Raw genomic sequence first — 17,244 nt, 5'->3', positions numbered from 1 at the left:
TACGAAACAACAACAACAACCATCACGACCACCGCTCAGGAATACCACCTTCACGACTATCCCCCACAATCATGGCAGTCCCTAAATTTAGGGACTGCCATGATTGTGGGGGATAGTCGTGAAGGTGGTATTCCTGAGCGGTTACACCAGCCACCACAATTACGACCATCGCCGGCGACCACCACATTCAACATTCACGACCAGCCCCACCACCATCACTACAGCCACTCCCCTCAGCTACCACCATCATCACCACAATTAATACCCCACACACACACACACACACACACACACACACACACACACACACACACACACACACACACACACACACACACCACCCTTGCATCAGAGTGGCGACCCATCCAGGATTGTGCCCCATTAGCTATGCCGCTAACACCCATTATTAGGGTGAATTGTCCACATTGTCATAAAAGCATGAAATTTGGCAGTTATGGTCATACATAGACACTCTTTAAATCCACTCGATTAGCCAACTCGAAATCCAACATGGCGGCCATTTTTTCCAACATGGCGGTCGATTTTTTCCAACATGGTGGTCGATTTTTTCAAAATGGCCACCAAAATTGCTAAAATGTGCCATAAACTTTGTAATATTGAATTTAGGACGTACGAGTTTCAATTTTTAAAAAATCACAGAACTACATATTATCTATAAGAGGTAGTTAAAATTTTCAATTTACCTAATTTGCCATAAGGTAAATTTCCTTGTCTGATGTGTGTCTATCAGGATTTTCCTTAATAAGATAAACTTAAAATATTAACGACCTCTTATAGATAATATGTAGTTCTGTGATTTTGTATTGATACTCGTACGTCCTAAATTCAATATTAAAAGGTTTATGGTACATTTTAGCAAATTTGGCGACCATGTTTTTTCAAAATGGCCGCCATGCTGCATTGCTAGATGGCTAATCGACTGGATTTAAAGAATATCTATGTATGAAAATAACTACCAAATCTCATGCTTGTATGACAATGTGAACGGTTATTTGTGTTAGCCACCTTACTACAGTATAATGCTTAAACACCCGAAGGTTCTTCTTCTTCTTCACTCTGTACACCATCAGTGATGGCGCATATGATGGCCTACGGGGAAAATGGCGCATATGACAATATGTAGGGGAGTTTAAAAAAAAAACATTTTAATACGTTTTTCAATAAATATTTGTCTGGACCACTATGACATGTTGAGGACTTGAAGCTATCGAGTGGATTTTCCATCTTGTGTGATAAGGCGACCGACATCACAATGAACAAAGTCTTCTGTGTTAATGTCCGTTTCCTGAACGCAAACAATGAACCAGTCACACGATTCTACCGTCTTATTCCTGTGGAGGAAGGGGACGCCACTGGACTGTATGCATCCCTGGAAAGTACTTTGCAGAAAGATGAGCTTCATTGGGACAAAGTCATAGGCTATGCATCAGATGGGGAGAATCTGATGCAAGGAGCCAAGAACTCTCTTCTGACGAGAATGGAAGAGGCTGCACCAAATCTATTTGTCCTAAAATGTTACTGCCACACTTTCCATCTTGTTGCAGAGCACGCCAGTAAGGTTCTATCAAAGACAGCTGATCAGCTAATACACGATGTCTACAATTACTTCAAGATGTCCCCCAATAGGCAGAAAAGTTATGCTGAGTTCCAGAAGTTTGTAGATGTGGATACTCATCGAATCCTGAAACCATGTCAGACACGTTGGCTATCTGTGGCCCAGTGTGTTACTCGGATTTTGGAACAATGGCCTGCTCTCGTTCTGTTCTTCACTGCAGAGGCAAGTGACAAGAGCAGTGGCTCCCTGCAGGCTGAGAGGATATTACGGGCATTGAAATCTACGTACGTCAAGGCAACATTGGAGTTCTGCGATTATGTCCTTGGAGACTTGACAGGTCTGAATGTTATATTCCAGTCGAATGGGTTTCAGCTTCATCGCCTTGTGCCAGAGGTTGTGCGTGTTGTAAAGGTGCTGTGCCAAAACTTCAGGAAGCCAATGCAGAACCTGACCATCATCAATGTTGACGACGAGTCACAGTGGCTACCACTTCACAAAGTTTACCCAGGGGTAATGGCAGTGGAATCCATGAAGCTTATGCTTCCACATGAGAGGGAGAGCTTCCAGACAAGGTGCAGAGATTGGTGCAGGGAAGCTGTGCGCCAAATTCTTCAAAGGATCGATCTGTCCGACCCAGTTCTGAATGCACTAAAAGATGTCAACCATGTGAAAATACTGAATGGCAGTGCTGATGTCAGCTCTGGTGCAGTTCTTGCCAAGGGCTTTCCAAGGATCAGTTCGTCAAAAGTGCAGGCTATTGATCGACAATGGCGTAGCGTTCTGATTGATGACAATGTGAAGAAAGGAGGGTGGGAGAGCAAGCCCATTGTAGAGTTTTGGCAGAGTCTGCGCTGCCTTCCTGAGTATGAAGACGTCGCGATCTTTATGCTGCAAATGACCGCCTTGCCACAAAGCACTGCAGAGGTAGAGAGGACCTTCTCCAAACTTAATGCAAACAAAACAAAGCTAAGGAGTTCCCTAGCTGTACACACCTTGGAGGCCATCATCAAAACGGCAGAAGCCTTTCCATCGCGTGTTGATGTAAACGCAAGGCTTACTCGCTTGTATACCGACGCAAGAAAGACGTACATGGAGAAGTACACAGAAAATGAGCAGACCCATGCTGAGGACTTTCAGTAATACATGTATTTTCATTTTCATTCATACACATATTGTACTTTCAGTAATACAGTTGTAAATACTTGCACAACTGATGTAGCCGGAATGCCGGATACCAAAGGAAAATGTTCATTTACGCCATAAATTTGTTTTTTGTTTTGTGGAATAATTTGTGGAACTTTTGTAATGAAAGAATAAAATTTAAAAAACTGAAAGAAATATATAAATACTTTTATTTTCACATACGGTATATGCATGTAAAATGGATTTGGGGAATTGTGGTCCAATATTGCGAATTTTCAGCCTTATTGTAGGGAGTTTATGTTTTGAACTTGTGGGAACACTCAGTGTAGGTGCAGTATTTTTTTTTTTTTTTAGGGATGGGCGTAGGGGAAACGTAGGGGAAAATGCGCACGCGTGGCAGGGGAAAATGAAAATTTAGAGTGGCAGCCCTGACCATCACTGTTGGCCATTCATGTTTCGATCAGGAGTGCTGGGAGGAGGCCGAGTTTGTAAGTGAGAGTTCGTTGACTGTATATTAACTGACGGAAACTCGAGCAACCAACGGCCAACGCGCAACTGCAAACTGTTAGTCACGTGCATTCACGGGATTAACGCTCTTCTCCCCGACACCTGGAGCTCACCTGTACTGTAGATCGTATTTCTATTTCTCAAAGCACGATCTGTTCCAGAATCCAGAGGTGATCAATGGAGGAATTTAAGAACAGGGCCGCGGTGATTCTCGACTCGGGATCTGCGTGCTGCCGAGCAGGCCTGGCGGGAGAGGAGAGTCCTCGTTGTTGCATCCCAGCACTTGTGGCCGCGGTGCGACGTCATCACGTAGATAACGGCAACGATCAGGTGAGACGATAACAAACGGCATGCAGGTCTCCCTCCCTCCCCACAAGGCCATTTTCCCCCAACCTCGGCGACAGAAACCATTCCCCGAGGTTTCAAGACATCCGGGACGGTATCGAGATAACTTTATCGCTCTTATTCCCTTGACAGTGTTTCGTGGTTGGACAAGCTGCCGCGGACCAAGGACATCACCTGGGGCGAGCGGGGAGCGTTCGTTCGCCGAGCTGGCGAGGCGTCACCACCGATTGGGAAGCCCTGGAGGTGCTGTGGCATCACGTGTTCTACAAACAGCTCAAGGTTGGAAAGGTGGAATCACGTGTGTCCCGCATGAAGCTGGGCTGTGCAGAGAGGCATCTATTTATTACATCCGCACCACATGCTTTTTGGAAAGGAAGATGGGCAGGTTGCGCGGAGCTCAGGCATATCTGCGTACGTAATATAAAAATAGATTTTAATTGGGCACAGTGGGCTCAGCTCCAATCTTAAGTCTGATATAATTTCTCACAGGTCATGCACTTAGCTTTGACTTTTGTAATCGAGGTTCGATTCCCAACTGGATTATAAATTGGATTATAAATTGTCAGATTGGTGCTTTGCAGGAATGGGTTGGCGTTGCTTCTCAAAATGCAGAATCCTTGGTTGGACGTTAAACCGGGTGTCCCAAGTTCCATGTGCTAAGATTAGTTGGTGGACTTTAAACATCCCAGGGTGTATTCGTGAAGACCAAGCGAGGTATCCCCGGCACCCTGAACAAATTACAAGTTCTAGGCCAGAGGGGACAGCATTACTCCATCAAGCTGCGGACGAAGGCCTTGTAAGTGGGAAGAGTTCAGGAATGTGGTTTGTCCAAGAAAGATCATGGCTGACAATGAGGCCCAAGAGTTTGAGTGACTGAACTTCAGGAGGATTGATAAGAAAATAGATGAGAGAGTAGAGTTTGCTCGACTGTCCTTTTGGAAAGTGAAAGTGAGAGTGTGCGATTTGTTGGGAAATTGAAAGACATATTCCAAGTGTTTCGCAGGCTCGTGATTCCATCAAGGTCTGCGGAGAGGGAAGAGGCTGCTGCCTGCTTGTCTGAAAGCTGAGGGAAGTCACGGCAGATGGTGTAGTCATCGGCAAATGCATAAAGAAGATTTTCCAGACAGAGAGATAAGGACTGGACCCAGAGCACTACCTTAGGGGGGCACTCAATCCTCGACAGGAAAAGAAGATGAGAAGATTCGATTTAGAGCCACACGTTGGCTATGATGGTGGAGGAAGTCAGTAACCCAAGAGTGAAGTCGGTCTCCGATGCCCAGTTTGGAGAGCAAGGCAGGATGCCCGACTATCGAAAGCTCGATAGATGTCCAGAAAGAGGGCCTTGATCTCATGTCTGATATTGAGGGCCTCCATCCATTCTTGGGAGAGTCGGAGCAGCATGTCCAAGGTAGAGTGACTTGGTCTGAAACCAAATTGATGATCTGAGATTAGGCCGTCAGAAAAAAGAAGGATTTTATGTCAACTGTGATGATGGATTAAATGACCTTGCTGATGATCGGTCTGGAGATATAAGGGGATCGGTTTTTGCACCATGTTTTTAGCTCACCTGGAACTAAGTTCCGCGGAGCTTATGCGATGGCGCATCGTCCGTCAGTCTGTAAACCTATGCAACTTCTTCTCTGAAACTGTTGATGGGATTGTGACCAAACATGGCACAAATGATATTTGTTGTGTTCTGACTAAAGTTTGTTCACGGCATAAAAAAATTGGGGTGTAAGGGGGTCTACCGGGGGTCAAAGTGGATCCAGATCTGACCCCCCCCCCCCCCCCCCCCCCCCAAAATAGGTTTTTGCTTTTTTTTTCTCAGAAACCACACATACAATTACGATGAAACTTGACCACAACCTTCATCACCTGTGATGTACCAAAGTTTGTTCACGGCATTAAAAAAACATCGGGGTCTAAGGTAGTCTATGGGGGGAGGGGAGGAGGTTGCCCCCCCTAAAATAGGTATTTTTTTGTTTGTTTGTTTAAAGTCTTATGATTACGTTAGTATGACTGTAGTGCTGCCCTGCCTTCTAGTAACCATTGGAATTGGTTAAAAATGCCATGTTACGGTTTAAAATACCTTTAGTCAGTGTAGAGTATACTGCTTTATTCCACCAGGTGAGCGCCCAATGTTTGTAATAGTGATGTTGGTTGTTTAACATGGTGAGAATTTTCAGGAATGTTGTATCAAAAAGGTGAAAACATTATTTTCCCCATCATATTACGCACTCCCATTTTATGTAGATGGCTCCAGAGGACCAGGCAGTCTTTGTGACAGATTCTCCCTTTGATCCAACGACCTGCCGAGAAAAGGTACGATATTTATCCATGGAAAAAGAATAAAAAGCACGTGACAATTCACAGCCTATCATGAATTGACAAAGGCAAGACGTGGTTCCTTCCGCTGAAATTCCTGGGAGATTCAGGTTTCATTTACTGCCTAACATTTCCTCCTGGGGATGGCTTGCTTGTGTCCTTATCTGAACCGCCAGGAAAAAATGCAGGACACCCAGATTCACATCCCACTTGCTTGTCCATTTAGATCCTTGTAATTAATGTAAGGGTACATTGATGTCCACCAATGTCTTTTTTACTTCCACCACCAAAGGTGGATGGAGGTCATGTTTTCACCCCTGTCTGTCCGTCTGTTTGTTTGTGAACAGGATATCTCAAAAAGTTGTGGACGAATTCGGACGAAATGATTCGATTTTGGTGAAGATCCGGATCGGGGAATTTTTAAAGCGATTCTTCACCATTGAGTGTTCGGGCCAAAAACAATATATGGCATGATATTTCAAAACGTTATGGACAAGTTGTGACAAAACTAGGTGGATGAGTTGGTTAGGCATCACGGACAAGCCGATTAGAATTTGGTTCAGGTCCGGCCTATCGGTGGGATACAAAACGTAAGCTGTTCAACCTGGTGGAGGTATGCTCTCTACCGAGTGCCATTCTAGTTCTGAATGTGATACGTGTACAAGCTTCTCCATGATCCTTAGATCACTAAAATAAAAAAGAAACATTTCCTAAAGTATATCTGCATGCAAGGTGAAAAATTTCATGATTCGTACAATGAAATCACTTTTTACCTGCGCCACAAAAGGTTGCCGTAGGTTATGTTTTCATTTGTTCTACTTATTAATCGCTGCTCTGCTCCTTGCCTCCCCAACACAAACAAGATGTGCGAGCTGTTATTTGAGCAATTCAGTGTTCCTGCGCTCTTCCTCGGCCATGCTCCGACGCTTGCCTTGTATGCTTTGGGGTGCATTTCCGGTCTTGTTCTCGAGCTGGGTCATGGTGGAAGTCGGGTTACAGCAGTCCACGAGGGTTGGACACTGGCTCACCCTGGAATTCGAGTCGACACTGGAGGTTATGATCTTACTGCCTACATGGCTGCTCTACTCGGCGCTGCTGGAAACCATTTTGGAGCCCACATGTGGCATGTTGTACGCAACATCAAGGTAATACAACTGTATATTGGTGGAGGTAAATCATTGGGATGAACCCAGTGTTTTGAATAATGGTGGACATAAGCAAATGGTTTCCGTTAATGAGATATTATTTAAAGGGACACTAAACAAGTTTTGTAAAACAGAGTTTACGAAATTCCATAGTTTTTCGAATTCTCATTTCACATAGAGTATTGGAAATAATTATGGCAACAGTGTCTTGTGTGGACTTACTGTAGTACTGTAATGTTTATGGGCCAATGCAATGGTGCATGCCTCAACCGCTCACCACAGTCGGGCATGGAATTGCAAACCGCTGAAGCTTTTCACTTTGAGAATGGCCGGCTAAAGGCCCAATTTGCTCGTTAATGCACCGCGACAGCGAATGCATGAGCATGCTGAACAGGTTTAATCCACACCCGTATTTAATTATGGCATAAGCCCAATTCAGACCCCCAGGGATTGGCAAACTTGCCGAATTGGCTTGTATTCGGACGAATAGCAGCGCAGGCACGCACGCGGGCCTTGGAAATAAATAAATAAACACGCACTTTATCAGCACAGAGCAAAACTAGAATGGCACATATAATACAGTAGTACCATCCTTAGCTTCCTTTCCTTTGATGCTCAGCATTTATAAAAGGATAGAACAGACAAACGACCATAGGTTGGCAACTACTGTGTGGGCTTGATGGGCCAAATGACCTTCTGTGTTGAATTTCCTTGCAAGGGAACTCATGATATTCGTTTATTTATTTATTTATTTATATTTATAATACAATCAACATGACTATGTTTTTGGTAGAGACCAAAGTGACTGTTCTGCAGGAACAGTGTTGCTATGTGGCACGTGATGCGAAAGCTGAGATGGCGAAGGGAAAGGTGGACCTATTGGTTGAATACAAACTTCCAGATGGGAAAATCATCACACTGGGCAACGAAAGATTTTGGTGAATCTCCATCACACACATTTATTCTCACTTTTGATATCCTAAAACGAATAATCATTTGAAATCAAAACAAATAACATACAATGGGCTTCTTTTAGAGATCTTCCCTGTATCAAATGCCTTCAGGTTCAAAACAAAAACAAGAAAGAGCAATCAGAGATTGCAGATCCTCACTAGGACGTATTTTTCATGGTTTTTAAGGTTTTTGTGTTAAAACAAATATGGAGGCCGAACCACGTGACCGATGACGTCTTTTTTTTCTCTCCACCAACTTACCCCCAGATGACACAAGAAATTTCATCTTGATAAAATGAAGTTTTGTACTTGTCGAATTATGACATCATGGAGGAACCTATGACATCATCATTAACTTATGTTATTCCCCATGGAGATTTCTTTACAATGAGCCATGTCTCAATTTTTTATATGCAGCGCTTGAGATATAGATGTGCAAAGTTTTTCGGTTTTTCCAAGATGGCGCCAGTACCAGCGACCTATGACGTCATAATTATCATTAAAAATTATACAGGAGGAGGTGCACCAATGGTGAAAATTTCCTGTCAATCGGACCAGCGGTTGCAGAGAAAATCATATTTATTCTGTGCGGACGAACAGACAAACAGACTCAAATGCAATACCCTCTCCTCTGGCGAGGGTAACAAGAAAGATGTGGTGCAGAGCACCATATTGCAAAATCCCTAAAACAAATTTGACTTTAAAAATAATTGATGGCTAAATTTAAATACCAAATATGCAAATCCTCTTAAAATTTCAAGTCAATAGGATAAAAATTGAGGATTTTAGAAAATTGGTGTCATCATTACTCATAGACCTTTTCTACAGCTGTGCAATACACCACCATGGCGTGCAGTAAAATCTTATATCTTTATGATTCCACCCACACCACATGATCCCACTCTATTCAGCAAAAGGGCATAGAGGAACACTTTTCTTTTAGTACCAGTATGATAGGTACGCACACAGGTTTACTGACCAAGTGTCACATACCTTTATGCTACATGTACAATGTACGTGGAAATGGCCACTCCATCGCACGATCGCCATATAGGCCCACAATTGCTGGGTGTGCAGATCATTCATATACTGTCACCCACTCACGGCCATAATGATTGTATTTGTGTCGATCAAGCATATGTTTATTGCTTGTAATGGCTACACTACTTGATCGTTTTAATTAAATAATTATTCATTCTTCAGTTAATCGAAGTTGAACTTTATATACCTGACTGTAGGGTGGGTAAACAACCCGTAATATATAGGTAGTGGACAAATAAAATGGAAACACCTGGGTAAATGAGGGACACCAAGCAACTGCTTCCACATAGCTATCGCCAATGTGTGAAGAAAATAACATCCCAGCATGCCTAGGGTCATGTATAAAACTGCTGCACAGGCCTAGTTGCATATACTTATGACTAGCATGGCTGCAAGAGGAGACTGCCACCTGATGCCCCAATCCACAGAGCATGTGTGGTCGCCCATTGGTTTAATGAGCACGACACTGATGTTATCCATGTCATGGCCTTCTCAGTCAACAGATCCGAAACCAATTGAGCATTTTTGGAATATTCTGGAACGATGCCTCAGACAGCATTGTCCACCTCCATCAAACAGGTGCAAGTTGATTGACTTTCTCGTGGAAGAATGGTGCCACATCCCTCCTGCAGAATTGATCCAGACACTGGGGGACTCTATGCCATGGCGCATACAGGCCGTACTGGTCACACGTGGTGGCCCAACGTCCTATTAAGTGACTTCACATTGGTGTTGGACATTGGAATGGATGGGTAGATGCATATACTTACAGAAGCCTGTTGTAAATTACCATTTACCATAATGCTTGTGAAGATGTTAAGTACTGTATATCGAAGCAACAACAACAAAATCCTTACCCTTATAATTTTTACAAGTGTTTCAAGAAAACCCCCCCCACCCCCACATAAATACATTTATGTTCATAAATCATAAATAAACTGTTTTGTTTAGCTTTGTCTTATAAACTAACCCTCCATACCCCCATACCTCTCCACCCTCTCTTCAGGTGCCCCGAGCTCCTCTTTCAGCCATCCCTTCGAGGCCTGTCAGATCCAGGTATTTCAGCGATGATTTCAAACTGCTTGGAACGTGCTCCGCAAGACGCCCGACCGAGTCTCACCCAAAAGGTACTCCTGATAGGTGGTGGCGCATCATTCCCCGGTCTCGTTCCTCGTCTGCAATCAGAACTTCAGAGGCTTGCTGTTGCTGGGCGGCTCGTCCCACCTGGCACAGTTGTGCGCATTCCATCCAACCAAATGCTTGCAGTTTGGAGGGGTGCATCGATTGTTGCTGCCACCGAACCATTCCAAGAATGCTGGCTTACGCGCGATACATACAGCGAGGTGGGCTCTTTTGCCGTGCATCGCTATTGTTACTAAGGATCTTTTTTCGATGGAATAACCTAAAAGAAAAGCATCACAGATGCCTTTTGGAATTAAATATAGGTATATAGGTATTTATTATAGGTATAGGTGATTGGTTTGCCATTTTTTATGGCCATTGAAGTTAGTTACAAAAACAACTCATCTGTCGCAGCAACTTCACTTTAATAGAGATTCAGAAAGCAACGTCATCATTTATAATGAAGAAATGAAAGAACAGATATGCCCATCTATGGATTCAGTTTCCTTAATGTTATCATCTCGACTAACCTCCACATTAAAAATCCATCCTCTTGAAGCTCTATGCCTACAGTGACTTTCTCGTGGGACTTTGATTCACCAATTGCGTTTCTAAAACAGGATGTAGACTTTGTTTACCACACTTGGCTAAGTGATCCTCTACAAGCAGCCATCAACCTAGAGTTATGCCATTCAGAATTAAAAGAAATTGCATTGGAAAAATTAGAAAGCAAGAGTAAAAAAAAAAGTGAGGCAGGCAAATCATAGAGGCATTATCTATATAATAATACTGTAAGGACTCGACTTTGTTATCCCTTTTATGCCGCACCCAGTGACCCGATGCCCACGGCACTAATGGATTTACGATCTACGAACCGCGCTCTTTGTTTATCACGTACAGACATACTCGAAAAATCTGAATTAGCTGACGTTGGGGCCCAAAAGCATCCGATTAACGGCCGATACGACTCCATCTTACGACGCCATCGTATTGGCGTCTGCTGGGCGAAGGCGAAGCGAGCCGTCCGCTGATTGGACAGTCGAGTGGTGTGAGCATGGGTGGTGTGAACCAAATGGTCTTTTTATTCCCTTGAACATTTTAAATTAGTATATATAAGGAAACGTCTTTATCGTCATTTTAATAAAGTTAAATGGAGTGACGTTGCGATACTCGGGGTGTGTTGCATAAATCCTCGTAACTCAGAGAGGTGTAGCAGGTGGCGAGACCTAAGGAAGCTTAAAGATAACGAGCTGAAAACAGACAAACGCTATGTCAATCTCTTTCTACACCGAACGGAAATAAAAGTATGAGAGCGGGAAGGCATGGCCTGAGCACTTCGAGCAGAGAGGACTGATTGGACTTAACTTAAAGAGAAAAAATTGGAGATTAACGGAAGAAGAAGATCCCATGAGCGCTCCCCTATGCCATCCATAATGGTACACTCTATCCATACACCACATCCTCCCTTCCGTGGATGTTCCATGGGTTTCGGCTAGTCTATATAATAATACCGTAAGGACTCGACTTTGTTATCCCTTTTACGCCGCACCCAGTGACCCGATGCCCACGGCACTAATGGATTTACGATCTACGAACCGCGCTCTTTGTTTATCACGTACAGCCATACTCGAAAAATCTGAATTAGCTGACGTTGGGGCCCAAAAGCATCCGATTAACTGCCGATACGACGCCATCTTATTGGCGTCTGCTGGGTGAAGGCGAAGCATGCCGTCCGCTGATTCGACAGTCGAAGGCGACAGCAAGCCGTCCACTGAGTGGACAATCCTGAGCATGCATTTGTGCCGATGTCGTCGATCGCGGTGTACGCTAACCTCATCAGGTGGGTTTACCATAATTTCTTCCAACCGCGCTCTTTGTTTATCACGTACAGCCATACTCGAAAAATCTGAATTAGTCGACTTTGGGGCCCAAAAGCATCCGATTAACTGCCGATACGACGCCATCGTATTGGCGTCTGCTGGGTGAAGGTGAAGCAAGCCGTCCGCTGATTGGACAGGTGAAGGCGAAAGCAAGCCGTCCACTGAGTGGACAATCCAGAGCATGCATTTGTGCCGGTGTCGTCGATCGCGGTGTATGCTAACCTCATCAGGTGGGTTTACCATAATTTCTTCCAACCGCGCTCTTTGTTTATCACGTACAGCCATACTCGAAAAATCTGAATTAGTCGACTTTGGGGCCCAAAAGCATCCGATTAACTGCCGATACGACGCCATCTTATTGGCGTCTGCTGGGTGAAGGCGAAGCAAGCCGTCCGCTGATTGGACAGTCGAAGGCGACAGCAAGCCGTCCACTGAGTGGACAATCCAACAGCATAACACCTTCGGGGATGCCGCCCCACCGTCTAAGCCTCAAACCAGGGGCTATTATAATGCTTCTCAGGAATCTCGATATTCGTCAAGGTCTTTGCAATGGCACTAGACTTCACCTTCACCACCTTCATTCTCACGTACTTGATGCAGAAATACTAACAGGTGCCCACCAGGGACAACGAGCTCTTATACCCCGTATCAGACTCGCCCCATCTGATGCCAGTTTACCCTTCGTTCTACAGCGAACTCAGTTTCCTGTTCGCCTGGCATATTCAATGACCATAAATAAAGCCCAGGGCCAAACATTCCGTAATCTGGGTATCTATTTGCCTGCTCCTGTCTTCTCCCATGGCCAGTTATATGTGGCATGTTCAAGAGCACGGTCGTTCAAAGATGTGTATATCAAGGTTGATAATACGAGTACGCAAGGAGTCGTCAGAGGCTTGACTATTACCCCAAACATTGTTTATCCAGAAGTTTTAAAATAATTTCAACCTCTGATACTGCGTTCATTGTATTATACTAGGGCATGCCCGTACTATATCTATATCTAAAATTATATCCCCCCCTCTATTTACATGAAATGGTTTGGTCCATGAAATGTTTTGGTCCATTCGCAACGCCAAAGCGAACGGCGAACGCTTTACATGAAATGGTTTGGTGCATGAAATGTTTTGGTCCATTCGCAACGCCAAAGCGAACGGCGAACGGCTTGCGAGTACAGTGACAATCCCCCCGGGGTTTTAATTAGTTTTAAAACGGAGCTTGGCAACCGCTGGCGTTCTTTAGCCGGCAGCTTCGCCCGCCCGAACGCCGTTACAGTACCTTCGACCGCGAGTTGCTCGGACTTCACTTGGCGGTCAGGCACTTCCGCCATCTGCTCGTGCGAGTACAGTGACAATCCCCCCCCCCCTCTATTTACATGAAATGGTTTTTATTAGTTTTAAAACATAGTTTAACGCCAACATAGCGCCAACATAGTTTGCAAACGTGAAATAAATGAATACGCTCTCAAATGTGCCATCCGAGGCATAGTGTGTCCGCCACGTTCGGCACACGCGATAGCTCGCTGCTCTCTGATTGGTTGAATCGTTTTTTGGACATAGCTCGGTAAGTAATTGTCCGATTAATATGAAACCTTGAAAAGGCACATCCTCGGGTCCCCAGCAATATACCTGGCAAGTTTAAAGTATATCGGACCCGTGGTTGTCGAGAAACAGCGGTCACAGACAAACAAACGTACAAACGTACAAACGTACAAACGTACAAACGTACAAACGTACAAACAAACACACAGAGATTACTGGAATTATAGATAGATTCCTACTGCTCTGCCTTGACATTGACGCTTACCAATGCGCCAGTATGGGGCTAATTCCAGTCGATTTACTAATCCGTTCATTTTTTAAAAGTCTATGGTTCTACTGCTGTTCCTTTCCATTGACACATACCACTGCACCAGTGTGGCCAGAGTGGTGCTATGCCGATTCCTATTAAGAATCCATTCATTTTTCAAAAGTATATCGTAGCGTTGTCATTTAAGTAGATTGCAATAAATACGTTGTTCATATACGCACTCTTCATTCTCATCTTTCTTCCTAACTCTTACTCGGACAAGCAAATCCCCTATGCCATCCATAATGGTACACTCTATCCATACACCACATCCTCCCTTCCGTGGATGTTCCACGGGTTTCGGCTAGTAATTTAATAAACAGGGATATATATATATATATATATATATATATACATACATATATATATATACATATATACAGTGAACCCTCGTTTATCGCGGGGGTTACGTTCCAGAACCCCCCGCGATAAACGAAAATCCGCGAAGTAGCGACCATATATATATTTTTTTTTTAATATATATTTTAAAGCATTATGAACTCCCCACACTCTTATTAACCTTTCCCATACTCTTATAAACACTTCCTATACTCTTAAACACTTTTTACACTCTTAAACATACGTAATTTTAACAACATATAAAATTCTAATGGGTACTCACCATTGAAGATACTGTAGCTACCCATGGGTTCCCCAAGCAAGACCAGCATCAGAATCTCCTTGCTCCAGCCGGTGACGTCACCGGCGGGGATTCCCGGCGCGAGAGTGGCTGGTCACGTGACCGCTAAAGCGTGCCGCGCTTTGCGGGTATAATCAGCTACACCTGTTGATCACGTGACCACCGATTCACCGAAGCACGCCACGCTTGAGAGGCGTGGCTTTCGGTTTCTGGTTGTGCTTTATAATGCAGCCCGATAAATGGGCTTTTCAGTGTTCCCGAGTTGGTTTTGAGAATAAATATCTTCTCGGACGAGTTTGTGTCTTGCCCGTCATTTCGTCCGTATCAAGCAAGAGCCCCGGCTCTTCAATACTACAACTTGCGTGATGAAGATGATGATGAATTAGCTGTGCAGTACTGATGACGATGAAGGTGATGACGATGATGAATGTACTGGCGTTTTCCATACGCACGACTCTTTGTCTACCCTTCTACTGTACACTATGTACAGTATTTTATTTCTTGTAATATGTTTTAAATACTGTATTTTTCTTATTTCTTTACGTTTTTTAATTTTTTAGGCTAGAAAATGCTTATTTTACCACAAAAATATTTAAAATAATAGTATATAAAAATACATTTATACCGCAAAATCCCGCGATATAGCGAAAAATCCGCGATATAATTTTACATATACTAGCGAGAAAAAACCGCGATGTACCGAATCCGCGAAAAGTGAACCGCGATATAGCGAGGGATGACTGTATACATATATATATACATATATATACATATATATATATACATATTGTTGCGAATATGGAATTTGGCCTCCATATCCGCTTGTAAATATTCCCCTATTTTCCCCAATACTCCCCAACTATCCCCAATCCCCCATTCCCTAGTCCCATTGTCTGTAAACAACAATCAGTAGAGCCGACCTTCCCCTTATTCCCCCATTAAATGTCGTGCCCAGGTCCACCGCACCACACGTAGACAACTTTCGGACATCTTGCTAGTTATTCTTAGTCTATGTCAGTTAAGGCCTCGTTTCCATTAATTATGACTCCTCGTTGCACCAGAATGTGATTAGATGGCATCAGTAGTGAGTTTAGGACCTTTCCCATACCTCCTTCCATCTTCCATACCTCCTTCCATCTTCTTCCACAACTATAACTACAACAACAGAGGAGATGGGGGCGGCGCGGCGGCGCGGGGGAGGATGCGTCCTCACACCGGCTCGGCGCTCCACGGGGTTACCAGAGGGGCTGGCTGTCAGCTCCTCGTCAAGGGCGGAGCCTGGTAACCCCCCCGCACCCAATCAGAAGGGCGGACCGATTCCATCTGGGGCGGAGCTAACGAGCCGAGGGCGTGTCACTCCCCGCCGGATATACGTGGCGACTTAGCGGACGTGACGTAAGATGCGCCCCCAGCTGGAGAAAGAAGTACCTGCGCGCGCTGAGTCATAGGCGCCCCGCCTGAGAAAGAACGTTGCCTGCGATCGCTGAGAGGAAGCGAACCCGCCTGGGAAAGAACGTTACCTCCGAGCGCTGTGACCTCCCCGCATCTTTGGACCGGACCGAACCGTGTGGATTCTGCCCCGAGCCCAGGCGCACCTGGAGCCACCGATACCTGCCTTTCCCTGCCATCAATCCCCGTGTGAGTCAGCCGTTGTCCCGTTTATCTGTCGTCTGTCCGGGGTCAATATAAGAGTGTGTCTAAGTGCCTGTCTTCCTGTGATATACCTCTAGCCCCTGTAATCTAACCTTTCCGTACGAATATAATTGAGAATCGAAACATTGGTGTCTGTCATTATAATCCAGCCGGGTGTCTTCTTTTTCCTTATTGATCCAGCGTAGCGCGGCTCCGTCAACGTTCGAGTACAATCGGGTAATTTGTGCGGACACGACGGCCATTCCGCTCGGCCCACCTTAACATCAAAGTCGTGTCTGTAACAATTGGTGTCGAGGAGTGAGATTCGGACCCGGGACTAAATTAGTTAGGCCCAAATTTTGGGAGGGAAAATCGATTCGGAGCGCGTACTGCGCTCGACAAAATCGATCCGGAGCGCGGTCCCGCGGTTACTGCGCTCGACGAAATTATAACAGCAAAATTTGGATTTGTGTTACGAAACTCGAATTTTGAAAGTCGCGCTATGGCGGATCAAGACGGCTGGGGTCCGGTAGGGGAGAGTGAAGCAGGGTCGGTCCAGGACCAAATTGAGACACGTGAGGAGAGCGAAACAGCGGGGGTAGCAGACGCGCGAAATGGCGCCTCGCACATAGCTACGGCGGCCGCACCCGCTGCACAAGTGGGAGGGATGGCCCAAATGCAGGCCCTCATGGAGCAATTTATGATGCAAATGACGGCCCTTATGGAAAAGAATAGTGAGCAAATAGGGGTAATGGGGAAACGGATAGATGCTCGGAGTGAGCAATTGGGGGTAATGGGAAACCAATTGGGGGTAATGGGAAACGAAATGGGGGTAATGAGGGACGAAGCGAGGGGTACCAGTGAGGGATTAGACAATAATTTTGAGGGGTTAGACAACGGGATAAAAGAAGTGAAAAATGGGTTAATGGGGGTAGAAAATAGAATGGCTGCCCAGGAGAATCAGATAGAGGGAGTGAAAAATGGGTTAGAGGGGTTAGAAAACAGTATGGAAGGCAAATTGAGGGACATGAGGGACCAAGCGGAAAGGGAAGTTAAACAAATGGGGCAGCAGATAGAGGGGGTCAGAATG

General features: G+C 44.8%; 2 protein-coding genes across 9 annotated transcripts in view; one reads left to right on the top strand and one right to left on the bottom strand.

Moving 5' to 3' along the window:
• Positions 1-3,513, bottom strand: part of LOC137428389 (cholesterol side-chain cleavage enzyme, mitochondrial) — a 52,119-nt gene extending 48,606 nt beyond the window's left edge. For 6 of the 7 annotated variants that reach the window (XM_078778741.1, XM_078778740.1, XM_078778742.1 and 3 more), the window contains exon 1: positions 3,340-3,393. The gene's annotated coding sequence lies outside the window, so the exon portion shown is untranslated. Of the gene's footprint in view, positions 1-3,339 lie in introns of all 7 variants that reach the window. The other variant, XM_078778736.1, reaches the window with a different exon arrangement.
• Positions 3,157-10,978, top strand: LOC144892375 (actin-6-like). 2 transcript variants are annotated; one of them, XM_078778744.1, is made up of 6 exons: positions 3,157-3,556; positions 3,704-3,850; positions 5,825-5,893; positions 6,760-7,041; positions 7,858-7,979; positions 10,042-10,978. In XM_078778744.1, exons 1-6 carry the CDS (start codon positions 3,404-3,406, stop codon positions 10,412-10,414), a joined length of 1,146 nt encoding a protein of 381 aa, XP_078634870.1. In that variant the 5' UTR covers positions 3,157-3,403; the 3' UTR covers positions 10,415-10,978. The 2 variants fall into 2 exon arrangements, with proteins under 2 accessions (XP_078634870.1, XP_078634869.1); XM_078778743.1 differs by having other exon boundaries at positions 3,388-3,556; positions 3,704-3,859.
• Positions 10,979-17,244: the final 6,266 nt, after the last annotated feature.

This window comes from Myxine glutinosa, chromosome 5, assembly GCF_964187855.1.
Source record: "Myxine glutinosa chromosome 5, kmMyxGlut1.1, whole genome shotgun sequence".
In the NCBI taxonomy this organism is placed as follows: Eukaryota; Metazoa; Chordata; class Myxini; order Myxiniformes; family Myxinidae; genus Myxine; species Myxine glutinosa.
Note: the sequence above shows the minus strand (reverse complement) of the source record. Positions and strands in the feature narration are given on the sequence as shown.

Excerpts from the sequence above, each read along its gene's own strand:
- LOC144892375 (XM_078778743.1), top strand. The coding sequence starts at position 3,404 with ATGGAGGAATTTAAGAACAGGGCCGCGGTGATTCTCGACTCGGGATCT. Across the intron at positions 3,860-5,824 it reads AACAGCTCAAGGTTGGAAAG|ATGGCTCCAGAGGACCAGGC; the intron begins GTGGAATCACGT and ends CATTTTATGTAG. Across the intron at positions 7,042-7,857 it reads ATGTTGTACGCAACATCAAG|GAACAGTGTTGCTATGTGGC; the intron begins GTAATACAACTG and ends ACTGTTCTGCAG.